The sequence below is a fragment of the Gossypium raimondii genome, chromosome 6 (genome assembly GCF_025698545.1).
Source record: "Gossypium raimondii isolate GPD5lz chromosome 6, ASM2569854v1, whole genome shotgun sequence".
Classification (NCBI taxonomy): domain Eukaryota; kingdom Viridiplantae; phylum Streptophyta; class Magnoliopsida; order Malvales; family Malvaceae; genus Gossypium; species Gossypium raimondii.
The window spans coordinates 17115426-17142520 of record NC_068570.1 but is presented as its reverse complement, the minus strand read 5'-3'; the positions used below and the strand labels follow the sequence as shown (position 1 = coordinate 17142520).

Genomic DNA, 27095 nt, shown 5'->3' with positions numbered 1-27095 from the left:
TTCGTCATTGGATAGTGTGATATAACATCGACAAGCTTCCAACCCGAGCGAGCTTCCGAATGCACTACAAAACATGGAAAAATAACATAGAGTAAGCATAAATGCTTAGTAAGTTCGTATAATATAAAACTTAACTTATCATTTTAATACATAACATTTATTAAATTAACATGGCATGATCCAACCAAAGCTTGGCCAAAGCCTAAGCATCCACACCAAACATGTTAGCATACACGGTTTGTCTAAATCTAAACGAATAAATTCAACTCAATTCAATAATTATTTTATTCAATTAATCCAAACTCATATTTTAGCAAAATTACATTTTTTCCCCCGATAATTTTGACTATGGGTGAATTGTATGAATTTTTATTTTATGAGCTAGGGACTAAATTGTAATAAAATCAAAATTATAGGGGTAAAAATGTAATTTTTCTAAAATATGAGTTTGGATTGAATTGAATAAAATAATTATTGAATTGAGTTGAGTTTACTCGTTTAGATCAAGACAAACCTCGTACGGCTTTAGATCGAGGTAAGTTCTTATAGAATATATATAATATATTTTTCCACGAAACTCACTAAGTTCTTATGAACTTACTTAGATTCTTTTCTCTTATTTTCAGGTTAGTAGGTTGGACGTTTCGTTTTAAGGATTCAGCTAGATTTGCGGCCTATTTGTAAGCCATTTCTTGTCTTTGTGTAACATGTAATTGCTGAGGTATTAGGACGCATGTTAAAAGCCGCCAGTTTGAACTTAAAAGTTTGTAATTGAAATGTTATTTTGTATTTCAAAATATTTTTTGTGTAACCTTGTTGGGCTTCATGCCAAATCGCTTTTATATGAGATTAGAATTTGAAAATGAATTTTAAACTACTTTTTGAGCAATAACTTGAATGCAAATTTTTATTCGAACTTGCAAGTATTTATTGAGCTTTCGCCAAGTGCAGTTCACTCATATCTCAAGTTTAAATGGTGTAGTATTATATTTAAGTTGTTTCCAACCTAATATATGTTTTTCAAAATATCGAGACACCGCTCTAGCAAGCTGATACCTGCCAAGCTAGGATATTTGGTATTTAGTTCGTGTTGTCAATTTAATGGTTTCAACTTGTGATTCTCCATACCCGAAGCTGATGATCGGATTGGGCGTGGGTTATTACAAATCCCTTAAGAACCTCAATTGTAGATAGGATTTAATCTCGACCATCAATATAACTCAATTTGTACCGTTGGTTTTGGGGGAGGCCAACTATAAATAGAGGCCTTCCCCCTTACTTGTAATCATCCCATTCTTTGAGTTCTTTTTAGAGTAATAAAATACTTTGGAAGCATTTACTCAAACACTTGGCAGGTTTTACTTTCTTGTAGTATTTCTGTTCTTTCATTACTCTTTCGTTCTAAGTTGTTTCCACTTTATTTTCAGTGCCTTGGAGAATTTCTATCAAGAATTCTCACTTTGCAAGAGTTAGGCTGACTTAGGCGAATTTGAAACCATGAAATTGCCTAAGGTTGCACGGATTACGAGACTAAAGTTCTAGCCCGTGACACTTAGGCCTATTAGTAATATGTGAATTATGTATAAAAGATAATATTTTTTTTATAAGTTACCTCGGTTATAATAAAACGAGAATAAATTTAAATGATGAGTTTAGTGTTCAATGTAGCATTTCTTACTTAGATCTGTTGTAGGACCGGTGAGGGGTGTTACAATAATTTTTTTAAAAATACGGATGGACTTAAAATAAACTTGAGTTTATAAGAGAAGAAGATTAAGGAAAATAAAGAAAAAAAAGTAGATGAAGGAAGAGGATAATCGAAAGGAGGTTTAGATAGAGAAAATATGTAAGTGGACAATGGGTGTGGAATTAGATTAATTGGAAAGGAAAACACAAGAAATGTATTTAGATAAGAGAATTATCTATATATGAGAGGAGGAAATGTTAAATTTGAGATTTCATGCGGTCAAATTTTAATATGAATATTTTCCCACATTGAACAACTTAATTTAAGTGCAATTATTTGTGTAATTAAGGTATTCCAATTATATTAAATTTAATGAGACTGATTAATTATAATATCGAAATATACCATACATAATTTTAGATAATTACACTCAAATTTAATTATTAAATTAATAAATGTGTGTTAATTAAAGTTCCAATCAATATCCGAGTAATCCCATTATCAAATTTTGAAAGGGGGTTGAGTGTAGAGGTGCTCATGGGTAGGGCCCAAAGAAAAATTTAGGCCCAAGCCCGGCCTGGCCCAAAATATGAGTCTAGAAATTTGTCCAAACCCAGCCCAAGAAAAAATTCCTAGGCCCGGGCCCAGCCCGACCCAGCCCATTTTTGACATGATTTAAAATTTAAAACTTAATTCAAGTAATCCTTTGCGTTTAAACAATTGAGATTAAACAATTTAAAACTTAAAAATTCCTAATAAACCTAAACTTAAAAATTGAGTTTAAACAATTTAAAACAATTCAGTTTAAAAAATTTAAAACTTAAAAATTCCTAATAAATTAGAGTGTGAAAACGCAAACAAAAAAAGAATTCATATCCAAAGTTATATAATATTATCATATTTTTTGACATACAGATATACATGGGCATTATCCATCAAACTAAAAGCAGCTGCAATAGTTTCGCTTAGTCTTAAAACTTGAGATGAATGTGGAGCTGGTAGCCTCGAATTATGTTTCTATGACTCAAGTGTGAGATCCAAATACAGGTATGTTCAAATTTTCCAAGTTGTTTTCATGTATTTAGAGGTCATATCCCCATACTTGTATCAAGATGTGTTTTGGACACTGATACTTAAAGAAAATATTAAAAGTTGGTGTAACAAAGCACTAGAATACAAAAACCTAAAATACTAGTACGACAGGAAATAACCTAGTGTTATCCGTTACTTTTGACAAATATAAGAACTCCAGTATTTACCTATGATAATTGCTCATTGTCCTTGTAGAGAGCTTTATTCTGTACAAGAAGATCAGCTTCTTTTGTCTGAGATATAAGAGACCAGATCAGATTCTACATTAATCCCCCATCTTAAACAAATAACAGATGAAATAAATAAATAAAAAGGTAAGCAAGAGACCTTTAGCAGCCTTTCACCTAATGGAGCAAGGCCATCCAGAATGGTATGAACAAGAGAATCATAGGAGCGTGCATGTTTAAAAAAATGGTGCTTCAAAAGCTTCTCGGATGCTGGACGTTTCTTTGGGTCCTTCACTAAGCAAGTGGCTACCATCTCCTTGAAAGACTACCAAAAGTATAACATTATCAGAATGATATTAAAAAATGACATGGGTCAGTAGGACACAATCAAATAACACAAACCTTTGAGAACCTCTTGTCCCTTTCGTAGTCAAGACCAGGAGGAGCATTTTGCAAGGTCATCAACAAAACCTGCCAGCAAAAATAGGAGTAAACAATCAAACTAAGAAGTAAAAAAAGAATGAAACCACAAAATACATGCAATAAGAAACTCATTTAATAATCAGAAACTGAGATGTTTACTTTCATCGGTGGATGCTTGGAAAATGGGGCATGGCCATGAACAAGTTCAAGAGCTGTTATTCCCAAAGACCAGATGTCTGCTCTGTTTACAGGAAAGAAGAAAATGAAACAGAATGATTAAAAAGGTATAACAAAGCAAAATAATGGAAGGAAATGAAAAGAAAAGAAGTATAGATAAGAAAAGTGACTGACTCACTTAAAGTCATAACCATGCAGTTGCTGCATAACTTCTGGAGCCATCCTGATATAAAAGTAATGATAAGGAGACACATTGAAGTCATCGTCAACTCTCAAAATCCAATTGGATTCCACACATTAACTTAACATCCTTTTTATCAACTGGATTTCACACTTCCAATGCATGCCCGGAAATAGAAGAGAAACGAACTGTGAACAAAGCCCAACATTAAACTTCAATCATCATATAAAGCAGATTCTTTGATTTGTCTGTATTTAACCATATTAAGATTTAACAGAGAAACAAGCAGGGCCTCCCTTGTTAAAGGCATTAATGTTCAACTTATTTGCTATTTCCATGGTTCAAAGAGTTCCAATGGAAAAGAAAACCAAACTTTTTATTCCAGAGGAGAAGTAAAAGTATTACAAAGGGGACAAGACCCAGAAATCCAAGTTAGAAAGACACACAAGCACTTTAATAAATAAAACTAACTAAATGTCTAACTAACATACGGTATCATGGATCTTCAATAGTCTAGGCCCTAGGGTTAACACTGTTAATAAAGAAAACTAACCTCTGATTCTGGAAATGGGTGGAGCCGTGGAGGACTGGAGGTGGATTGGTGCCGGAGGTGAAAGGTGAGAAAAAAAAAGAGATGAGGGCAGTCGGGCAAGGGGTTAGGGATTTGTGGAAAAAGGGAAACGGGAAATGGGTGGAGCCATGGAGGACCGGAGGTGGATTGCTACCGGACTGGAGGTGGATCGGTGCCGGAGGTAGAGGTTGAGAAAAAAATGGAGGAGGGCAGTCGGTGCTAGGGATTTCTGGAAGAGGGGAAACGGGGAAATGGGGAAGAAAATCAATAAATGTTTTAAAAAATAAAATATATATTATTTTCAGGTCAGGCCGGGCCGGGCTCGGGCCAAAAAAATTTTGCCCGAGGCCCTGCCTGTTTTTTAAACGGGCCTCATTTTTTGCCTAAACCTATATTTTTACCCGAACCCTCCCATATTTCGGGTGGGTGGGCTGTCGGGCCGAGCCGAACCGGGCCGCCCGGCCCATGAGCACGTCTAGTTGAGTGTCGTCAATTATAATATTTTCGGCTGAGTTTAGATTGAAGACCCTTGTCAATCCTGGACCAGGAAGCTTCAAACAAATACTGTTAGGGTTGGGGAAAATTATTTTTCGAGAAATTGAAAATGGATTCTAATTATAATATCTGAATCGATTTTTTATTAGATAAAATAGATATTTTATATTTAAAATAATAAAAATAACCAAAAAGATTTAAAAAAATTAAAAGTTATTTATGAATTTTTTTTGGAAACTTATTAAACAACATCTAAAAATTATAAAACACAAATCTTATCAAAATAAATTCCCAAAATTAATATAAAAAATAAAATTGAACTGAATTAATTTGTCATAAATGATTGAGAAAATCTAAAAAAAAAAACTCATCCTGTCATACTAAACTCTAGCAAGTGCCTATATTTCTCTTATACATGTTCAATAAATTTAAATTCCTATCCTTTTCGAGTCAAGCTGAATATTTGATTTTGGGTTGTAAATTTAAAAAAAAAACATACAAAAAAGATAATAAGCATTAAGCACAACATATTTGGGCATTTTACCAAAAAAAGCCCTTTTTTAAAAAAATTACCGAAATGGGCCCATTATTTAATTATTTACCGGAATGGTCCATTTTTCAACAAATCGCGTTCACATCAATGCGATTTCCTGAGCCACGTAGCGCGCTCCGGGGGACGCGATTTTGCCGTTTTTCCTACGTTAGGTTTTTTCGGCTTTTAGGGCTTAGGGTTAGGCTTTTTAGGGTTTTTAGGTCTTGGAAGAAATAATTCGAGTTGACGTTTCTGATCAAATAGTATAAAATCGCTTCTAGCAGGATGCTATTTGAGAAGAATTTGTGAAATCGTGCCCTCGTGGACACGCTTTTGCTACAGTAGGTCATGGAAGAAATAATTTTTTTTGACGTTTCTGAGCAAATAGTATAAAATCGCTTCTAGCAGGATGCTATTTGAGAAGAATTTGTAAAATCGCGCCCTCGTGGATGCGCTTTTGCTACAGTCGGTCATGAAAGAAATAATTTTTTTTCACGTTTCTGAGCAAATAGTATAAAATCGCTTCTAACAGGATGCTATTTGAGAAGAATTTGTAAAATCGTGCCCTCGTGGACGCGTTTTTGCTACAGTAGCATGTTTGGGTTGAGGCTATAAATTAGGCGGAAAATGTTCTCAGAATGCATAAGTCACAGCAAAAACAATTTAGAGAGGCTAAGAAGGTTAGAGTTTCAAATATGAGTGAACGTATTAGTGTTGTTATTTACTACGATGGTGAGGTTTGTCACACCGAGAATGGTGTTGTTGTTTTTTCGGAGAATACGGTGCGACTGGTTTTTAACCAAAACATAGATTTGACAGAACTTCGTAAAAGAATTAGGCGTAAAATTTTCGGAACGACGCCAATGAAAGTTCTGTCTATCACGTATCGATTTTGTTCTTCTGTTGATCCGGTGACATATGACTCGTTCGACATAAAAGGTGCTCGTAGCTTGAAGGCAATGGTGCAGACTCATCTTGCTAGTGGAGCACCTTATATTGAGTTATATGTACAATTTATATCGCCAACTGATGTACTTGCGATCGGTGTTCGAGATGTATACACGACCCCTGGCCGACACTTGGTTAGCGGGTTACAAAATACGGAATAGCCCATGTTCGGTAGCGGTGTCGAATGCACATCCCCTGCAAGACACTCTGTTGGTGGATGGGACATGTACGTCAATGGCTCGACATTTGATGCTGGAAATACGTACTGGGTAACGGCATCAAGTTCTAGTGGGTGGCAATCTACATCCAATTAGGGATGTTATCAAATGCCCAGAAGAATGGATGACGTACTCCCTACGACGTCAACCAGTGAGGGGACCTCGTACGCTGTAGATGATTGTGGGTTAGAAGATGACTCCGATGTGGATCCACCTCGAGATCCCGGACCGGATGGTGCAGAAGTTGGCTTATTTTCTGAACCGAAGCCTATTCCAACAGAACCTGAAGATGCTGAAAGGAGTTCAGATAAAGAAGAAAATCCACGATTCAGAGCATACTCACCTCCAGCCCACATGTATAATGTCGATCTGTCCGCTGATGATGCGTTAGAGTTTTCAGATCTACCACACCGGTTACGTGATCGTACAAGTTCGGAGGTAGATTCCGGTGAATTTGAAGTTGGTAATCATTTACCAACAAGGATAGTTTTATTGGTGCTTTGAAACAACATAGCATCAAAAACGGCGTTAACTACCACATCGTTAAATCCAAATCTGATAAATTTGAGGCGAAGTGTGCGGTCCAAGACGGCACATGTTCTTGAAAAATCTACGCCTCGTTAAGGAAAAGGACAGGGTTATGGGAGATTAAAAAGTACAAAGGTCCACATACATGTGCTGCAGGTATAGTATTGACGGTTTCTGAATAATACTTTTATTATGCAATGTTGCATTATTTAATGTACTCGGTTTATAGGTGTTTCACAAGATCATCCCAAGATAGATTCAGCTATGTTAGCTAGCTTGATACTGCCCACGGTAAAAGCAGATCCCAGGACTTCAGTGCTGGTGTTAATTGCCAATATCCATAGCCAAATGGGGTACACGCCCTCTTACCGCAAGGCTTGGATAGCTAAGCAAAAGGCGTTGGAGAATATGCATAATGGGTGGGACACCTTATATAATGAAATATGGCAGTGGTGTCAAGTGCTAGAGAGATATGTCCCAGGTGCCATCACAAACCTTGAAACGGAACATGCGTACTACAACGGCCGATTGCTACGTGGATGCCAAGTGTTCAAACGTCTGTTTTGGACCTTTAAGCAATACCGAGACGTATTTCCATACTACAAGCCGTTGGTACAAATTGACGGTACCTTTATGTTAGGTAGGTATACTTATCGGCTATTGCTTGCAGTGGCACAGGATGGCGGTGGGAGAATTCTTCCAATTGCATTTGCAATAACATCGGGGGAGTCGTCTGATGACTGGGATTTCTTTCTCCATAGGTTAAGGAGGCATGTGTGCCCCCAACCTGATATCTGTGTTATTTCAGATCGGGGCACCGGTATACTAGCTGCATTTGATCGACATGAAAGTTTATGATAGCACACACACCATAGATATTGCCTAAGACACGTTGCTTCGAACTACTACAGGCAATATCCATCTAAGAGCGAACGATGACAAGTGACCAACATGGGTATTTAGTCTATATCAGTGTTATTTCGTTTGTCAATTTGAATTAGTTTTATTGGTAGAAGTGGTCTAAATTATTCGCTATAATCTTATATTGGCAGTGTATGAAATAAATAAAGATCGTTTTCACAAGATGTTGGCAATTTTACGTTCAATTAACGGAGAAGGGGCGGACTACCTTTGTAACATACGTTTCGAACAGTGGGCACAATCATACGACAGCGGCCTACGATATGGCCATATGACGTCGAACCTGGCTGAATGCATCAATTTTGTTCTTAAAGGAACGCACCATCTACCGATAACATCGGTTGTGCGAGAGACATATTTTCGTTTGGCGGCGCTATTTCCAAAGCGAGCAGCAAGTTATGCAGGCCAGATGCAGAGAGGACATGTATGGTGCAGTAAGGTAGTTCAAGAAATTAACAAGGTCAAGGCGAGGGCAAACACCATGCACATAGTGTGTCACGATCGAGACAATTTATGGTTTCGCGTGACAGAGTTTGACAGACCGCACCAAGGTGTTGTTGGCCGGCAATATCATGTACACTTGCGAAATAGAACTTGTGACTGTGGGATGTTTGATGCACTTCGTTATCCATGCGCGCATGTTATTGCAGCTTGTTAGAATCTCCGTCTGGATCCGATTAGTTATGTGGACGAAGTGTACAAATTAGAAAACATCTACAACGTCTAGAGACACGTTTTCCCACTGATCCCAGATGAACGTAAGTGGCCGCTCGTACCTCTTGCTCCTGTTAAGCTGTTACCAGATAGAGAATTATGTCGCAAACCAAAGGGTCGACCTTGCTCGACTAGAATACGTAATAATATGGATATCTAAGAAACAGCCAGTCAAACGAAGTTATGCGGATGGTGTAGGAATCCAAGTCATACAAGTCGATCATGCCCTAATCGCAATAGTTGAATGTAATTGTAAAAAAAATTAAGTTTGTGAAATTATTAATTGATAAATTGTATTAATGGTTAGTAAAAATTATCAAATTATGTAAAATTATTAATTGTTAGTACCAGTCAAAACATTTTTCCAAATCTAACATTATGTGAATGTAAAATTATTAATTGATAAATTGTATTAATGATTAGTAAAATTATCAAATTATAGAAAATTATTAATTGTTAGTACCAGGAAAAACATTTTTCCAAATCTAACATTATGTGAAAGTAAAATTATTAATTTAGTTTAGGTTTTTAATTAAATTAGGTTAGGGTTTATAATTTAATTAGGTTAGGGTTTTTAAGTTAAGGGGTTAGTGTTTTTAAATTTAGGGTTTAGGGTTTTAATTTAATTAGGTTAGGATTTTAATTTAATTAGGTGAGGGTTTTTAAATTTAGGGTTTAGGGTTTTAATTAAATTAACTTAGGGTTTTTAAGTTTAGGTTTAGGTTTTAATTAAATTAGGTTAGGTTTTAATTAAATTTGGTTAGGTTTTTAATTTAATTAGGTTAGGTTTTTAAGTTTATTAGGTTAGGTTTTTAAGTTTAGGGTTTAGGGTTTTAATTAAATTAGGTTAGAGTTTTAATTTAATTAGGTTAGGTTTTTAAGTTTAGGGTTTAGGGTTTTAATTAAATTAGGTTAGGTTTTTAAGTTTAGGGTTTAGGTTTTAATTAAATTAGGTTAGGGTTTTAATTTAATTAGGTTAGGTTTTTATTTAATTAGGTTAGGTTTTTAAGTTTAGGGTTTAGGTTTTAATTAAATTAGGTTAGGTTTTTAGTTTAATTAGGTTAGGGTTTTAAGTTCATTAGGTTAGAGTTTTTAAGTTTAGGGTTTAGGTTTTAATTAAATTAGGTTAGGTTTTTAATTTAATTAGGTTAGGTTTTAATTTAATTAGGTTAGGGTTTTTAAGTTTAGGGTTTTGGATTTTAATTAAATTAGGTTAGGGTTTTTAAGTTTAGGGTTTAGGGTTTTAATTAAATTAGGTTAGGGTTTTTAATTTAATTAGGTTAGGTTTTTAAGTTCATTAGGTTAGGTTTTAAGTTTAGGGTTGAGGGTTTTAAGTTAATTAGGTTAGGGTTTTTAAGTTTAGGGTTTAAGGTTTTAATTAAATTAGGTTAGGGTTTTAAATTAAATTAGGTTAGGGTTGTTAATTTAATTAGGTTAGGGTTTTTAAGTTAAGGAGTTAGGGTTTTTAAGTTTAGGGTTTAAGGTTTTTAATTAAATTAGGTTAGGATTTTTAATTTAAGGGTATTAATGGTTAGTAGAATTCTCAAATAATATAAAAAATTTCTATTTTATTACATCAAATAAACTTCTATTTTATTACATCAAATAATATCAAAATATTCAAAATATTTGTACAAATAAATTTAAATACGACAATCAATGTCTATGCCCGGGGGATTCAGTGCCACATGGCGGTCGTCGACGGTTACGCTCTGGATTCCTCCTTTCTCTAGCTTTCGGCGGCGGTTGTTGTTCCTCCGGCAGAGATTCTGGTTCTTCCGGTATGGCATCTGGTTGTCGGACTTGGGACGATAATCCACCTTCAAAGAATAGTGTATGTGGAGGTATTTGCATCACGAACGGCGACGGTGTTTGAAACCCATACATTGGTAGGGATTGGTAAAAAGGTGAGCTCCCCAACAGCCCCTCTTGCGATCCCTCGTGTGCCGCTGGCCTATACATCGGCGGTCCACTGGCATAACAGGAAATGGAGTTGAACTGGGCATTTGGCTCCAACCTACCATAGGACTCGGAAAAGGGTACATATAAAGGTTAGGATACATATAAGGGCTAGGAAACGCACCTGGCATTATCTAAAAAGGTGGTTGCGTGGGTATTTTCGGTTGAACTGCTGCATTGGATGATTGTGTCGGTGCTCTCGTTGGGCCTGGTGATTGCATGGCCGCTGATGATGAGTCGAGTGAATGTCTGGGCCTCGTTGAGGGGCTGCCTTCACGTCTTGTCGTCTTGGATTTAGAGGCCCGTGCCTTTCCCTTTCGACATGTATTTGCCGCTGCCTCTCATCTGGCGTTAGTAAATACGGCTTGCCATGGATCCTAAACCATGGCATGTATTCTGGAATGCACGCTAACTCTGGAACGATGATTGGTTCCCGAGTAGGTATATATTCATATCAATCTTCCCACATTTCCATATACCTGGACCAGCATCTCGTCCAATCCGTATTCAATTGCCAAAGGTCGACTTTGTGTTGATCGTCAAACACCTCACGATCCACGAGAATCGGTTGTCTACATCCAAACTATCGTAGCACTCTGTCTGTCTGGTGCGGCTCCACGGTTGCGTAGTTGATCAACACGATTTTCACGTGCCAAGCTTGTGGATTTTGTAAAAACTCTTCCGGGATTACTGCCTGAATTGCCGAATCCTCGTATGGTGTCCATTGAAACTATATGAACATGATAAAAATATTAGTTATATACATAATACTAAATACTAAATACTAAATATCAATCGACTAGCGAATGTATCGAAATATCTATTTTATTTAAAACTTACTTGTGCTTCCGACCGTTGGTCCAATAGAAGTCGTATATCTTCAAGAGAAGACGGTAATCGAGCATGACTTGCAGGATGGTTCCACCTAATTAAATAAATTTTTAGCTTACTTTTATTTTTAAAAATCTACATAATAATTGTAAAATCTAATATAAAATTTACCTCGTTATGAGTGGGAATGTATATGGATGGTCCACTCGAGGACGTAAAAATGGAAAGCGAACCGTGCCCACGACTGCAGTAGTGACAGGCAACCTCTGATTTTTGCTCTCCTCGGTCGCGTCGCCCCGCACATCTCCCGATATAACGTTGCCAAGACGGCAGACCCCCAACTCAATTCACCGGCTGCTATAAAATCAATGAGTTTCAGCAGTCATCTTAGATGTACGCGGCTCCGTGACGTGTCGGACATCAGATAACCTCCAATTAATTGAAGAATATATGCCCGAGCATATCGGATTCTTTCAATTTCAGTTGAATCTTTATCCGAATCAGGGAATGTGTCACGTAACCAGCCCATCTCGATCTTACCTCCCTCCATTTTCTTCGGAATAGCGCCCAAAAGCTCGTAGCACACCGCCCCCCAATCGCTAGATTGGGCAGACCCGGTGACTGGACTCCCGTCCACCGACAATCCCAATTGCAGGCTGACATCTTCTAGAGTGATAGTGCACTCTCCACATGGAAGATGTAATGTGTGCGTCTCGGGTCTCCACCTCTCAATCAACGCACTGATTAGTTTCGGGTCCACTTTGCATACCCAGTCTACCGTCGCACGTGCCTAAAACTCGCTTCCCGCAGGTAGTTCTCTACCAACGGTGATGGAGGAGCATGCATATTCCGGATATTGCATTCCAATACCCGATCTACAGACTTTTATAACAAATAAAAAATTAATAATTATCTAAAAATACATAAATAAAAAATTCTTAAATAATATTTAAAATTAAATTTAATACTTACCATTTTCATTTGTTCCACGATATGTGATGCTTATCAAGACGAGTCAATTCTTGACCATTCTTTGAAATCGTACAAATTTTACGGGTTAAAAAATTTTAAAATATTTTAAAATTATTTAAAAAAGGAGTTAAGAGAAACTTAAGAGGAACTTAAGAGAATTTTTGAAGGAAATTGAGAGGAAATTTGAGAGAGGATTAGTTTGTAAAAAAAGAGGGTGAGGGGGTATTTATAGTTTTTTTTTTACCGTTGGGGGGGCAACGGTTAAATTTTTGACCATTGGAGCACTGTTCACGCGAGGGTCAAGTCGCGGCCACGTCAACGCGATTTCTTGGCGCGTCCCCTGACATCGCGCTGATGTGGACGCGATTTACCAGAAAATGGACCATTCTGGTAAATAATTAAATAATTGGCCCATTTCGATAATTAAAAAAAAAAGGTTTTTTTAGGTAAAATGCCCCAACATATTTTTCAATTTTAAAAAATCTTTCACTCATTTAATTAATTATTGTCTATAAATAAAGAAATAGTTCTGGTTTGATTTTATTCCTAACGCTGTTATATTCGACATTGAAATACATGTAACAGTTTCCCATGAAAAAGAAAGGAAACAGATTAGACGTAAGGGCAGAATGAAGAATGATTCAAGCTGTACCACATTCGATAATGCCAATTGCAATTCACCACACTCATGCCTAATGTCTAAATACTGAACCTCGTTTAAAAACAAAAGTCTTGATTGGCTTGTCCTCCTCAATTCAGATTTTTTATTTGCATTTCTAATTCTCATCATTTTAAAGTTTTGGGATTTCTAGATATTCTACAACATTTGGTAGAGCAAAAGGAAAGGAAACCAAACTTTTGGATTTTTTTTTTGTATACATTATATTATGATTCTTGAAGGAGATGTGAATGGCAGGGCTCGAGAGTTCCAATCTCCGCGAACCTAGAAGGAGACCCAACACTCCAAACAGATGAACAAGGCTCTCCATGGAGAACACAATCCAAGCAACAAATGCTTACCATTTAAACAAGACTCTGTGCTCAAAGCTGTTTAAAAAAACCTCAATCACCAAATTGGAACCCTCATTCAATATGCTAACACACTGGCAAAATAATCAATCATTTTAACATATAAAGATATACCTAATAGAGCAGAATTTAACCAAACTTACAATCAAGTTAGTCCACATCAAGAAATTTTATCATAAGCCTTCCTTTTCTAAAATTCAAACTTTTTCTTTCTCTTTCACAACATACCTTGGATACAAGCAAAGATAAACATAAGATGAACAAAAGCTGCCATAATCACCACCACCCATAAACGACTTGTGTGTACTTCACTTTAAGCCACCTAAAGCTTCTCCTCAAGGACCCTTTGACTTTACCTTCAACACTGTACATCTTGTAGCTAGCAACCCTTTTCTTCCGTTGGAACTCAGGGTCAGCAAAGCTCCATGATTTTGAAGATGAAGCAGAAGTGCTCTTCCCTTTCTTCAACTTGAAGTCCCTGTTGTTAGCCATCTGAGACTGTGCATAGGAAACACTATAGGACCTGAGCTCATAACCTGAAGAAGGCCTAGGTGGCACCCCATGGTAGGTATCTAACTGCATCATCCCAGTACCATATGACCTTGATCTGTTGTAGTCTTCCATTGAAAGTTGTGGGAAGATCTCAAAGAGAGATTCCTCAAGGAAGATGGTGGGCTGGTGGAGGCGTTTGTTTTGTTTTTTATTTTTTTGCCTGAATATATAAAACTGTGGGGTCTTATTAAAAAGTAGAAAAAGCTACCGAATAGTTAACTTTGGGAAATAATTTAAGTTGGTAGATAAAATAGTGATTGACTTTGGAGACATGGGAATTGATTCTAGATGGCGTGTTTAAGGGGAAATCATGGTGTCCAATGATCTAATAATTATATGAATCAATTGAAAAAAAAATCATCTTTTTTTTTTTTAATTTTAAGTTATCAAACCCAGCTCACTAATGTTGATCACGTCGGGTTTGAAAAGTATTTTACTATTTTTCTCCCAACTCGTATACTTTGAAGCAGTCCAAATACTCAACTAAATACATCTGTTTCCATTTTTACTTGGTCGTTGAGAGCTTGACAGTTGAAGTCTACGCATACATTAATCATAACCGTTCATGTGTAAGACCATCCGCCAATGGTGAAAATCGTACTTGTGTGAATGGAGTAGAGCCATCCCGATGAGCTGCATCACGGACCAGGCTCGACAGAAAAGCTAAAGCCTTATCTTAATTGCAAGGCTACAAGCTTTGCTCTTGCTTGGCCTGCAGATGCAGGTGACAAAGGATGGAGGTGGAGAAGCAAAGTGCTAACCTAAAGTTCATGAGTCAATAGGCCATAAAGCCCTGGCTGTTACAAAATGATAAAAACATGTGACTAAGAAATAGTCTAGCAACTAACAAATTGCCTTAACTTTCTTGAGCACACGGCTAGGTGAACCCCACTGGAGAGAATCTGTAGGTCGTCGTAGATACTGGTCACCTACGCAAATATGAACCTTAACACCAAGGTAATCACCTAAAGCCTGCATGATTTGTTGTGCTAATTTTCGGGTTGGTACAAGGACCAATGCTTGGCACTGAACTAAGCTGTAGAGAAGCTGCTGTAGAACTCCAGAGCATAGAGTTGTTGTGTTTCCTGTTCCGGACTGTGCTTGTTGAATCACATCAAGTCCCTTGCAAAATGGTACAATCCCCCTTTGCTGAATTGCAGATTGCTTCTCAAACCCTTCACTGAAACATATGACTTAGCAAGCAGCTTTCAGTACAGTACTAGACATGTAAAAGAGTAGGTTCTTGATAAATACAAAGAAATGAAAAGCTTAAAAAAAAACCTTTACATGTAAGTTAAAACCTAAATTCAAAGCAGCGGAATTTGAATTCCCAGTAATTGACCAACAAAGTAGTAGCAATAAGACCTAGTTACCATGAGCATATATGCCTCTAAGAAGATTCTCTTGCAATCCCATAGCATTAAAACTGCCATAGATTTCTTTCATTAAAAACCGAAGCCTGGTGAACTATAAACAAACCAGCTAAAGAATCATAGAAAATAGGAAGAAATATAACAAATGAATCTGAAAGCTTAAGTACCTAGAAATCATATATAAGGGTTTAGAGAATAAATGGAATATTGTTAGTCCATTTCATTTGACCAACTTTGAGCCATATTTACCAAACCGTCGTCAACTATACCCGTAGCTAACAACCTAAATTTCGGATTAAAGTACAACATATATGTTAGAGTAAACAGTTAGTTAGTTAGTTAATATTGGTTAGTTGTTAGCATGTGTTAGTTGAGTCAGTTATTCATAACTAAGTCTGCTTCTATAAATAATCAAGCAGCAACTATACTAAGGAAGTTTTTGATTCAGTAAATACTTTTGCATTTATGATATCTTAACAATATATATGTTATACAATAATAAAATTATATTTTAACTCTTAGAAAATATATAATTTAATAAAAAAAATTCTGTCAATTCTTTGTAGGAAAAAAGATAACAAAATAAAAAGAGTAAAAATGATGAAATGAGTGTAAATTCAGCACAATCGGGAGACCATCCATTACAAATTGATAGAAAAACAAGTGATAATTAAAAATTAGCCATGATGAATCAGTAATAGCATAAGAATTTTAATAGACGGTATTCGACTGCCCTTTTCTGTTTTCTCGATTTTATCCCTTTGTTGCTATTGTGCGGCGTCGTTTGGTTATTGTTATTGTTATTATCCGTTTACATATGTTGATCCAATGGGTCAAAAGGAAAACACAAATGTACTTAAAAACTTAATTGAAAATAATAGTAATAATCTATAACTATATATTAAAACGTAAGCAGCTGGGTTTTTTTTCTTGAGAAAGTAAAGGAGAAAAAAGGTATAATTATCCCTCAGTCCCTGTACTTTTTTAACTTTTGGATTACGTCCCTCTACCTGCTTTTAGTTTTAGGAATTTCATCCATCTACTTGTTTTATTTAAAAATTAAAGTTAAATTGATAACATTATTAAATTATGTCTATAAATTTAAATATGAGTTATCAATTAAATTTAAAATTTTAAAGTAAACCTTTAAACATTAAAATGTTGCATATTCAATCGATTTTAATTTTTCAATTAATTGCAGAGGAGCTAAAAGTATTAATTTTTATTTTGAATGAAGTATTTAGATAATTTTGCCCATGCATCTATTTTCAAATAGATTAAAATCCATATTTTAGGATTATTATCCACTTAAACAAAATTACAAATCTAATATAAATTTAAATAAGCTCTTTTTTCAAATTTAAATAATAATTAATTTTGATAAATTATCATAATTTTAGTTTAAACAATTGATAGAAGGCATATTTTTAATCTATACATAACTCTAAAAAAAATTAAAATAGTTCTATTGTATATTTGCTTAGAGTTTGATTTATATCCAAATTTAGTCCATTCAAGAATGATCTTATTTTAGGCTTTTACTTTAAAATGATTCACACATTAATATATAGTCAATTTTAAATGGTTATCGTCATAATATATTAATAATATTATTACATAATAAATTACTTAAAATAATTTGTTCAATATTTAATTATAAAAGGTGATGCTCTTTCCTCTCTCTTTTTAATGCCGGTTATGATTCCGGCGTCGTCCATTTTTAATTTATTAAATTACAATAATAAGCTTCGGTTCTTTTGGAAAGACCCTAAAAGTAGGGTATAAATTGTGCCATACAAAAATGGTGTATGTTTAAGTTTCTAATGTATTTAAAATATTGTACCCATTTAAGGTTATACTTAATTGCGTTGGTTACAAGGTAAGATTATTTAAAGCACTTAAGTAATTTTAAAACAGTTGATAAAATGGCTTGTATTAGAGAAAATTTTGTGTGAAATTTAAAATATTTGTATAGATGTTGTGTTATTAAATAGAGTTTTTTTTGAAAGTAAAGAGTATTAATTGTATTTATCTGTTTATTTATGAGATATTTTTAATATTTAGTTTTATTTTTATTTTATAATTCATGTTTGAAGTTCGGGTTTTTTACTAAAATATTATAAAAGAAATTAAAAATAACCAAACTATTATATATTTTTTTATTTACCAAAATATACCAAAAAATAACAAAAAGTAGAAAAAAGAAAAAAAAGCTGCAGTCGATTTGACAGGCCACTGATAGGCGGCACCAAAGGTGCCATTCCCATGGGCGGCACTGCCCTTATAATGGGGACCATTCGGCTGGTGGGTGGGGGGAAGAGAAGGAGAGGGAAAGAAGAAGAAAGAAAGAAAGAAAAAGAAGGAAAGAAAAGGAAAGGAGAAGAAGAAAAAAGAAAGAAAAAGAATGAAAGAAAAGGAAATGAGAAGAGAAAAAAAAAAAGAAGAAGAAGAAGAGGGGAGGAAGGAAAAGAAAAAAGAAAAGGTAATTTTTATTATTAATTTTAATTTTGTAATATTTGTGTGTAAAAAATTATGTTATGTATATTATCGTGTTTTGTTATGTTATTTAGCATATAAATTTTATGAAATTTATTTAGCATGACAAAATTTATGAAAAAATTCATGTTATGTACATTGTATGTTCATTAGGAATTTTTTTATGAAATTTATTTAGAATGTTGTAATTAGCTTTTTTAAAATAGCATTAAAATAAAATGATAAAAAATATGTGTAAGAAAACATAAAATACTGAAAAGAAAAACGGAAATTGTAAATTCACGGAAAGTAATAAAATCTGAAAAATGGTATATTTAATAAATTTCAAACATAATGCACTGAAATAAAGTAAAATTATAAAATTAAAATTATAAAATTTTTAAAGTAATAAAATGCAGAGAAAAAATACGAAGAAATGACCGAAATAAGAGTGTTTTACAAAATTTTTAAAATTTAGAAATAATTAATACAAATATTTGAAACAAAATGTACTGAAATAATATAAAATAATAAAATATGAAAATAAAATTATTTTATTGAAAGTAATAAAATTCGGAAAATAATACGAGCAAATGGCAGAATAAGAATTTTTTTACACTAAATTAATTTAAAAACACACTGAATTAATAAATCCGCTGCAGCTTTTTTTTTCTGTTTTCTATTTTTTGTTTTTTGGTATATTTTGGTAAATAAAAAAATATATAATATTTTGGTTATTTTAATTTTTTATAATATTTATAATATATTTTTTTATAATCTTCTAATTTGATTCTTGAACTTTTGGAGACTGATTACAGGACCTCAATGGGTACATTCCAGGACGTCATGTTTTCTGTGAAGCCAATAGGTATGCGGATGCTTTAGCTCAAAAAGTAGTTTCTTTGTTTCTTAATTGAACTTGCCAGACTTTATGGCTACGCTTGTTAAAGCCGACATGATTGACTATCCTACTATTAATGTTAATTATAATTTCTGGGTTTTCTCAAATTTTGATTTTTGAGATTCTCTTGTGAAAACTATTTAATTTTCATATTTGAACATATATTTTGCCATGGTTTTCAATCCTAGAAATTGCTTTTTCTTTTTTAATTTGTAAATTTCATTTTTACCAATCAAATGTGGATAAACTCTGAAACAAAATAACCCGAAAACCTAAAAGAATCTACCCTTTACGTGAATGCTAAAAATTAATTACTAAAGGTTAAGCTTTTTTATATTATTTTATGAATTTAAAATTAATTTACTAATATATCCTAAATCTTTAGATTATTAAATTGTCCAATGATAATTACTTCTTATACCTACACCCCGCATATGTTTTATCCCTTCCACAAATGGAATATAATTATTTAACTTAATACACTTTTCTTAATTATTAAAATTATAAAATATTATATAGCTATAATAAAACTTTTTTTTTTGTTAAATCTTTATTGAAGTAAAACAAACCCAAACAAAGGAAAAAGCCCAACAAAGTTAAAGACAACCAACCCAAAGCCCAACACTAGAGCCCAACCAGAACAGAAAAATCTAGAAATAAAATAAAATAAATGCGTAGATAATCCTAGTCTGCCATTAATGATTTGTCTCCAACTTTCCTCTTTTCAATATTTTCTTTTGATTTTGTCAGATTTAGAAGCCTGAGAGTTTTGTGACCAAATCAGAGAAAAGGGACCTCTCATCTCCCCGTTCACCATTTCACCCTCTTCTTTCATCAATATGCTTCTCTTGGTCGTTCCATCTCCAATCGTCGTTGAGCATATCTAGGAACACCTCCCATCAAGTAAATCGTTTCTTTCATCTTTAGACTCATCATGGCTATGTTATGGGCTAACTGGTTAGCCGACCTAGAAACAAAATGAAAAACTAATGACCGAAAACTTTTATTTTCCTTCTGAATGTTTCTGATGTGTGCGCTAATTTGTGATTTATCCACTGATCCTGTGTTGCATTTGGTAATGATGGATCTGGAGTCCCCTTCTACTATTACATCTGTTAAACCCAACTCGATCCCTGTGAGCACAGCTTCGAAACAGGGGAGGGCTTCTGCATCAAAGGCCGTGCCGACCGTACAAACCGGAGTTAAAGGCCAGAACTTCTCCGTTCGCATTTCGTGCCACAATCCCCGAAGCTGACTTAAGACTCAGGCAGTCAAACGAGGCATCAAAATTGAATTTAATAGACAGACCATCAGGAGGTTTCCAGTTCTCCTTCTCCCCCACGAAGGTATTCTTTCTCTCTATCAAACAATCAAGTTCACGAATGTAGTTTTTGGTGAAATTAGCTACTCCTATTCCTGAGTGAGTTTTCCCTTCATAGAGGTTCCTATTTCTGTCTAACCAAATCGACCATAATCCACAACCAAACAAGCGTCGTTGGGACTCCATGCAACTTCAAAATATCCAGGTAAGCCATTCAAAACAATCTGTCTGTTGCCTTAGAATTATCCATTCAAAGTTTAAGATTTGCCATATTTCTACTGATATAGGACATTCGCCAAAGACATGCCATATGGTCTCAATTCCCACCTTACATTTGGGGCATTTGTTGCTTTGGGTCAATGGTTTGGCATATAAGTTGACCATCGTGGGGATGAAATTCCAAGACACTCTCCAAATCAATATCTTAATTTTATTGGGGAGTTGTAGATCCCATAGTTGTTTGCAGAATTGTTTTGTTGTAATCTGTAAATCATTAAATCTAGGAGTAGAGTTCTATGTCTGTAATAGTTTATAGGCACTTCTTACCGAAAACATACCCGAGGGCTCACCGCGCCCATATTACCATGTCAGCATGCTCATCCCTCGCAAGTGGAACCTGCAAGATTCTGTCTGCATCATTCATCTCGAAGGTATTGTGAATAAGCTCCTCTTTCCATACTCTATTAGCACTAACAATTAAGCATGCAACAGTAGATAAGTTTGCATTATTAATTTGATTATGTAAGCTATAATTTTTTGCCTCAGGCAGTCACGCATCTTCGTTGATTAATATGCTTTCCCCCGTACCAACCCTCCAACCCAGACCGTTGTTAAAGAGACCTTTTGCCGCCCAAAAACTTTTCCAAGTGGACGATGGTGTGCACCCTAACTCTGCCTGTAAGAAATTAGTAGATGGGTAGTATTTTACTTTTAGAACCTGTGCTAATAACGAGTCAAGCTGATCAATAAGACGTCATCCTTGCTTAGCAAGTAAGGCCACATTAAATTTCGCCAAGTTCCTAAAACCCATACCACCTTCCTATTTTAGTTTGCACATTTTATCCCAGCTACACCAATGAATTCCTTTGCGCCCATGCCCTTTCTGCCACCAATACCTAGCTATTATAGCTTCCAATTCTCCACATAAAGTTTTTGGTAAAAGAAAGCACATCATGGAATATGTAAGAATCTTTTGCAGAACCGATTTAATGAGACTTCCTTACCTCCTTATGACAAGAACCTCAAACTCCATCCATCAATTTTTAGCCGAATTCGATCTTTTAAACTTTGAAGGATGCCTTCTTTTTCTTACCTACCAAATTAGGGAGACCAAGTTACTTCTCAACATCATTCGAGCTCCTCACCCCCAACAATCCCGTAACTGTCTGTCTGTTAGCTTCCATAGTATTAGTACTAAAAAATATTGTGGATTTTCAAAGTTCTCACACTGACCAGGACACAACTCATACGTATTCAGAATTTTCTTTATCTTCTGAGCTCCCAAGGTCGTTGCCTCACCAAATAAAATGAAGTCATCTGCGATGAGAAATCTGTGGGCTTCTTCTGAATGCTTTTGCCCCTTTAATCTCCCCCCCTTCTCAATGCCGAATTCATAAGGGACGAAAGTCCTTCACTGCAAATCAGAAAAAGAAAAGGGTTAAGCAGATCCCCTTGACGAAGCCTTCTGATTGGTTTAAAACATTCTCCTTTGCCCCCATTTAAGATGACCGAATAGGAGACCGACGTAAGACATTTCATAATGAAATCCACACAAGATTACACAAAACCCATTCGCTCCATCATAAGCTTTAAGAAATCCCATTCCACCCTGTTGTATGCCTTGCTTATATCAAGCTTGAGTGCCATGTGTCCTTTTATTCCAATTCTTTTATTCTTTTATTCTTCAATGTTTGCATGATTTCATAGGCCACGAGCACATTATCAGTAATTAAACGTCCTGGTACAAAGGCACTCTGTGCACTATCAATACATGCTTCCAGAACATGCTGAAATCTATTGGCCACCACCTTAGCTATCACTTTATAAAGAACATTGCATATACTAAATTTCAAATAGGATCTACTTTTTCAATGAGTATAGATAATTAACCCGTCTTTTACAAATATATGAAAGCTTTTTTGTTATTATTATTTTAAAATTACCACAAAATTTAATATATTTAAAGTATTCCATTAATTTTTATAAACTATAATTACAATTAATTTTAAAAATTAAAATAGAACATCGATGGAATTGATATTGCATGAAAAAAAGAGAAAAATCACACCTTACAAATATCTAAATTAACTTTATTATAATAATTTATAAAAAACAAATGCAGTAATTGAATTTAAATTTTATTTTAATTAAAAAAACTAAAATACGCTGAAATTTTATTTCCTTTATTTAAAAATACACGCATTAAACTAGTGTATGGCATGAAAATGAAACTAGTTTTCAAGCTATAAGATATTCGATTAACCAAAATAAATTTATAAAATTATTTTGTAATTTTTATAATTAAATAACGTGCAAATTTTAACATATAAAACTTGGTTACTGGCCACCAAGGTGATTTTTGGTTAAAATTTTCTATTATTCTCTCGTGAATTTAATATTTGATTAAATTTTAATTTTATATTTTTAAAATTTAAAATTATAGTGCTCATCAAATAATAATTTTATATGCATTAAATTCTGTTATTTTCAAAATTTTGATTTAATAAATCTCTTCAACTTGTTAATTTCATATATTATTAACTAAAAATTAGTTAATGACTATTAGTTACATTAAGATTGAAATTTCAAAATTGGTAAAGTATAAAACTTAGAATGATCCAATTGAAAAATATTAATTAAATTTACAACTGTACTTATAGTAAATGATTAATAATTAAATTTAACTAAATAAATTGATTAATAATTAAATTTAACTAAATAAATTTGATTACTATTATTTGGTTGAAAGCTAAAATTTCAAAATATAAAAAAGTATAAAACCAAAATTAATCAAATCAAAATATAAAAAAAAAAAATCAGAATTCAACTGCTTAATGGTAAAGGAAAAAGGGACAACTTCCTGACGAAGCATTTCACGTGGCATGACTCTTCCTGCGACCCAGCTCATCATCTGCTGTCATATACCTGTAACATCATTACGTGGCATAATCACAACGGTCACTTAAACCCAAATTTTTACAACTAAGTCCACTAAATCATAGTCTCCCCCTCCAACTCCGAGTAAGTTTCGAATTTCCCAATTTATGTCGAATTAAATGTTTCTCCAATAAATAAACAACACATTTATATTCACCTACTCTTCGCCCCTAAAACCTTCCAACTTCAGGAAATTCGACGATCAAATCAAACAGGTGACCTTTGATTATCTGCTTTTCTTCTGCTCTGTCTTATGATGTTTGTTTAGATTTGTCTTGTTTTTATTTAACCTGTAAAGGCGCTGTTTGGCTGGCTTTTCTTTTTTCAATTACAGTTCCCTGATCGTTGCGATCAGTGTCTTTTGAGTTTTGTTTATTTAGGATTATTGTCGATTACGTTTGTTAATCAGTGATTAGGGGGATTCTTTGCATTATGCTCCAAGATATTGTAAACTTGATTATTTAGGCCTTAGTAATTGCCTGTATTTGATGCCTTTAAGTTGTTCTACTTTAGGGCTTTACAAGGAGATTTTAAGTAGCTAAAATTTCAAACTTTATGCATCCACACCTTCACATTATATGTTGTTTTAACTGGGGGGAAGTTATTTACATGTCCTTCTCTTCCCTTTTACTCGGTTGTGAGTGTTGGATACAGTATGTGTTTGACACGGGTATAATCAGATTTTTCCAAGCTTTTCATGTATGCGGAAGATCTTTGGGGGTCATGTCTCTGCATTCACTTGTCCAACGGGAGTGTAGGCCAAATGAAGTGTAACAGCAATGTAGGTTCTCTTAGGCATATGGTTGTGCATTCATATGTTAACGTCTCTTATGTGATGATTTTTTTGTTATTTCTTCTCTGTTGTTTACAGTCATGGCTGGAGTTGCACCTGATGGATCACAATATGATGCTCGTCAATACGACAGTAAAATGAATGAATTGTGAGTTTTTACTGCACTAGCCTCTTTATGCAATTATTCTTTGTCATTTGTGCTTAGTAGTTTCGGTTTTTTGGCTTCTATTTGCCCCCGATTATATAGGCTTGCTGATGATGGAAATGACTTCTTTACTTCTTACGATGAGGTCTACGAGAGCTTTGATAAAATGGGTTTGCAAGAAAACCTCCTAAGAGGCATCTATGCTTATGGTAATCTTCATTCTTTTCTGATCATTAGGCCTTTCTACTGTCATGATCCAAATTGACCTTATAATCCTCAATATAGGGTTTGAGAAGCCGTCTGCAATTCAACAAAAGGGAATCGTGCCCTTTTGTAAAGGTTTAGATGTAATTCAACAAGCACAATCAGGTACCGGTAAAACGGCGACTTTCTGTTCTGGGATCTTACAACAGCTGGATTATGGTTTAGTACAATGTCAAGCTTTGGTTCTTGCTCCCACTAGGGAGCTTGCGCAACAGATTGAGAAAGTTATGCGTGCACTTGGTGATTATTTGGGTGTAAAGGTTCATGCATGTGTTGGTGGAACTAGTGTCCGGGAGGATCAACGAATCCTTGCAGCTGGCGTCCATGTTGTTGTTGGTACCCCGGGTCGTGTTTTTGACATGCTTCGTAGGCAGTCTCTTCGTGCAGATTATATTAAGATGTTTGTCCTCGATGAAGCTGATGAAATGCTCTCTCGTGGTTTTAAAGATCAGGTCCGCATCTTGACTTTATATGGTTTTATGGTTTAGCATCATAATAAGTGCGACATTTGTTCACTTCTATTAAATTGCTACTTTAAGTACCTAGTGCTCGATTTGAACTTGGCTATGGAAATAAAAAAGATTGTAACAGTCTTTGATTAAAATGTAGAAGAGTATGAAATCGAATAGCCAATGACCTAAGGTACTAGAAGGCACATCTTGAGATGGTCGACGTTAGGAAATTTTGAACAGGAGTATAGTAAACTGATCCACTTTTCGCTATGACTATGAAGTTGTAGTAGAATGTGTGATTATGCTGTATGCTACATTTTATGCCTTTCATGAAATTTGCCGACTCTTATGTTTCGATTCTTTGTTTCTGGTACCATTGTTATGCTTTGGAGATTCAGTTGCCTTTATGCTGGAGTGTTGCACATAATTTCATATGTTTTGCTCCAAATACAGTGACCTAAGCTGATGTGTTAAATTCTGTATTAATATTACATTTGTGATTGATTAACCGTAACATCTCCATTTTCAGATCTACGACATATTCCAGCAACTCCCTCCGAAAATACAGGTTGGTGTTTTTTCTGCAACCATGCCACCCGAGGCTCTTGAAATTACCAGGAAGTTTATGAACAAACCAGTCAGGATTCTTGTGAAGCGTGATGAGCTCACCCTCGAAGGTATTAAGCAGTTTTATGTCAACGTTGACAAGGAGGAGTGGAAGCTCGACACGCTTTGTGATCTCTATGAAACTTTAGCTATAACTCAGAGCGTGATCTTTGTTAACACCAGACGCAAAGTTGATTGGCTTACCGATCAAATGCGGAGCCGTGATCACACGGTATCCGCCACCCATGGAGATATGGACCAGAACACTCGTGATATCATCATGCGCGAGTTTCGATCGGGATCTTCTCGTGTGCTGATCACCACTGATCTATTGGCTCGAGGGATTGATGTCCAGCAGGTCTCGTTGGTTATTAACTATGATTTGCCAACACAACCGGAGAACTATCTTCATCGTATTGGTCGAGGTGGTCGGTTTGGGAGGAAAGGTGTAGCGATCAACTTCACAACACGAGATGATGAACGGATGCTTGCCGATATCCAAAGGTTCTACAATGTAGTGATAGAGGAACTGCCTGCAAATGTTGCGGATTTGATCTGATTGAGTCAGCGTTTTCATACACAAGAGCAAAGGTTGCTGTAGTAAAAAAAGAAAGAAAGATTGTCTGTTTGTTTTGTGAGTGAAAAGGTTAAAGTGGATTTGGCATTCTTGACTTCATTGTATTCATTGTTCTCTTTATTTACATTACTTAGATATTTTAATTTTTTTTAAAAAATGGTATTTAATTCATATTTTGATATATAGACACAGAGTTTGGTTGCTTACTTTTTCTGTCCCGCGCCTTATCTCAATTGAGTAAATGGTTTACTATGTGTGCATGACTCGTATACTTTGATACATAAAAAGTCTGAGTTAAAATAATTAAAAAGCCGAAAATTGGTACATTGAGTATACAACTTTTATACGACATAAATTCATTTATAATAGTGGAATTCATAGCTCAATAAAGGGTAAGTAGTATTTTTCTCATTAGCATTACATGCTAGATTAAAAAGTAACATGGCCACGAATCATTTGTTTAGGACAAATGATTTAATTACTAATTGTTAGTAATTGATTTATTTATGAAGGAGATATAATGTTTACAATGAGATAAAATAAGATTACATTGGATGAACGAAAGGAGAGTACAATCATGGTACTTTCTTGGAATGATTCCATAATTAAATAATGTTATAATTAATATATGAAGAGCTAAAACTTAATTACAAATTATTTGAACCTTAATTATATGTTCAATTGACCCTTTTCTAGCTCGATATAACCCAAAATGAATTCCATATAAAACCAATACTCTAGAATGAATGAAAACAATGATTAAGAGAAATAAATCGCATGTAACACTATCCGTAGTGAATATGTTTTCTCATTATGTATAAAAATGACTTAAAATTTAATTTCTTCAAATTATTATTTAATTTATTGCAATTAAATAAGTGAAGTTCAAAACAAGAATTAAACTAACCAATCATTGTAGTTTTATTTAAAGGAGAAATTAAATGCATTTCCTCATAGATTCTAATACGATAAAGTTGCTATGACTTTACCGAAATTAGAATTGAGTTAAGAAAATAATTTAATTGGGTAAATTAA

General features: G+C 34.5%; 4 protein-coding genes and 1 long non-coding RNA gene across 8 annotated transcripts; 1 reads left to right on the top strand and 4 right to left on the bottom strand.

Moving 5' to 3' along the window:
• Nucleotides 1–2556: 2556 nt before the first annotated feature.
• On the bottom strand, nucleotides 2557–4566 carry LOC105774414 (uncharacterized). The gene is made up of 6 exons (XM_012596904.2): nucleotides 4281–4566; nucleotides 3725–3769; nucleotides 3529–3610; nucleotides 3349–3417; nucleotides 3107–3271; nucleotides 2557–3012 (listed from the first exon to the last, which is right to left on the bottom strand). Exons 2-6 carry the CDS (start codon nucleotides 3766–3768, stop codon nucleotides 2947–2949), a joined length of 426 nt encoding a protein of 141 aa, XP_012452358.1. The 5' UTR covers nucleotide 3769; nucleotides 4281–4566; the 3' UTR covers nucleotides 2557–2946.
• Nucleotides 4567–10202: 5636 nt separating this feature from the next.
• LOC128041839 (uncharacterized) lies at nucleotides 10203–12458 on the bottom strand. Its single transcript, XR_008196743.1, has 4 exons — nucleotides 12417–12458; nucleotides 11616–12326; nucleotides 11454–11538; nucleotides 10203–11343 (listed from the first exon to the last, which is right to left on the bottom strand). It is a non-coding gene; the product is annotated as an uncharacterized LOC128041839 (long non-coding RNA).
• A 1062-nt stretch (nucleotides 12459–13520) lies between these two features.
• On the bottom strand, nucleotides 13521–14175 carry LOC105774692 (uncharacterized). The gene has a single exon (XM_012597251.2). It carries the CDS (start codon nucleotides 14067–14069, stop codon nucleotides 13722–13724), a length of 348 nt encoding a protein of 115 aa, XP_012452705.1. The 5' UTR covers nucleotides 14070–14175; the 3' UTR covers nucleotides 13521–13721.
• Nucleotides 14176–14668: 493 nt separating this feature from the next.
• On the bottom strand, nucleotides 14669–19976 carry LOC105771787 (eukaryotic initiation factor 4A-13-like). Its single transcript, XM_012593179.2, has 4 exons — nucleotides 19857–19976; nucleotides 15371–15464; nucleotides 14853–15172; nucleotides 14669–14758 (listed from the first exon to the last, which is right to left on the bottom strand). Exons 1-4 carry the CDS (start codon nucleotides 19974–19976, stop codon nucleotides 14669–14671), a joined length of 624 nt encoding a protein of 207 aa, XP_012448633.2.
• On the top strand, nucleotides 19451–26266 carry LOC105773672 (eukaryotic initiation factor 4A-8). Of its 4 annotated transcripts, XM_052632199.1 has the most exons (7): nucleotides 19451–20092; nucleotides 20186–20272; nucleotides 20355–20717; nucleotides 24095–24164; nucleotides 24264–24370; nucleotides 24447–24877; nucleotides 25407–26266. In XM_052632199.1, the coding sequence occupies exons 3-7, from the start codon at nucleotides 20660–20662 to the stop codon at nucleotides 26040–26042; spliced, it is 1302 nt and encodes a 433-aa protein (XP_052488159.1). In that variant the 5' UTR covers nucleotides 19451–20092; nucleotides 20186–20272; nucleotides 20355–20659; the 3' UTR covers nucleotides 26043–26266. The 4 variants fall into 4 exon arrangements, with proteins under 4 accessions (XP_052488159.1, XP_012451202.1, XP_012451201.1 ...); XM_012595748.2 differs by lacking the exons at nucleotides 19451–20092; nucleotides 20186–20272; nucleotides 20355–20717 and adding exons at nucleotides 23222–23438; nucleotides 23904–24004; XM_012595747.2 differs by lacking the exons at nucleotides 19451–20092; nucleotides 20186–20272; nucleotides 20355–20717 and adding an exon at nucleotides 23222–23438.
• The last annotated feature ends 829 nt before the right edge of the window (nucleotides 26267–27095 follow it).

Bases quoted from the DNA above. Each gene is read 5' to 3' on its own strand.
- LOC105774414 (XM_012596904.2), bottom strand. From the start codon at position 3,768: ATGGCTCCAGAAGTTATGCAGCAACTGCATGGTTATGACTTTAA. The intron at 3,611-3,724 runs GTGAGTCAGTCA...TCCTGTAAACAG, and splicing joins CTGCATGGTTATGACTTTAA to AGCAGACATCTGGTCTTTGG. The intron at 3,418-3,528 runs GTAAACATCTCA...TTTTGCTGGCAG, and splicing joins CCAAGCATCCACCGATGAAA to GTTTTGTTGATGACCTTGCA.
- LOC105774692 (XM_012597251.2), bottom strand. From the start codon at position 14,069: ATGGAAGACTACAACAGATCAAGGTCATATGGTACTGGGATGATGCAG.
- LOC105771787 (XM_012593179.2), bottom strand. From the start codon at position 19,976: ATGCGAACGGAGAAGTTCTGGCCTTTAACTCCGGTTTGTACGGTCGGC. The intron at 15,465-19,856 runs GTAATAGTAGAA...GTTTGTTTATAG, and splicing joins TCGAGTTGGGTTTAACAGAT to TTCACCAGGCTTCGGTTTTT. The intron at 14,759-14,852 runs GCAATTTGTTAG...CATGAACTTTAG, and splicing joins GTGTGCTCAAGAAAGTTAAG to GTTAGCACTTTGCTTCTCCA.
- LOC105773672 (XM_052632199.1), top strand. From the start codon at position 20,660: ATGCTCATCCCTCGCAAGTGGAACCTGCAAGATTCTGTCTGCATCATT. The intron at 20,718-24,094 runs GTATTGTGAATA...TGTTGTTTACAG, and splicing joins CTGCATCATTCATCTCGAAG to TCATGGCTGGAGTTGCACCT. The intron at 24,371-24,446 runs GTAATCTTCATT...TCCTCAATATAG, and splicing joins AAGAGGCATCTATGCTTATG to GGTTTGAGAAGCCGTCTGCA.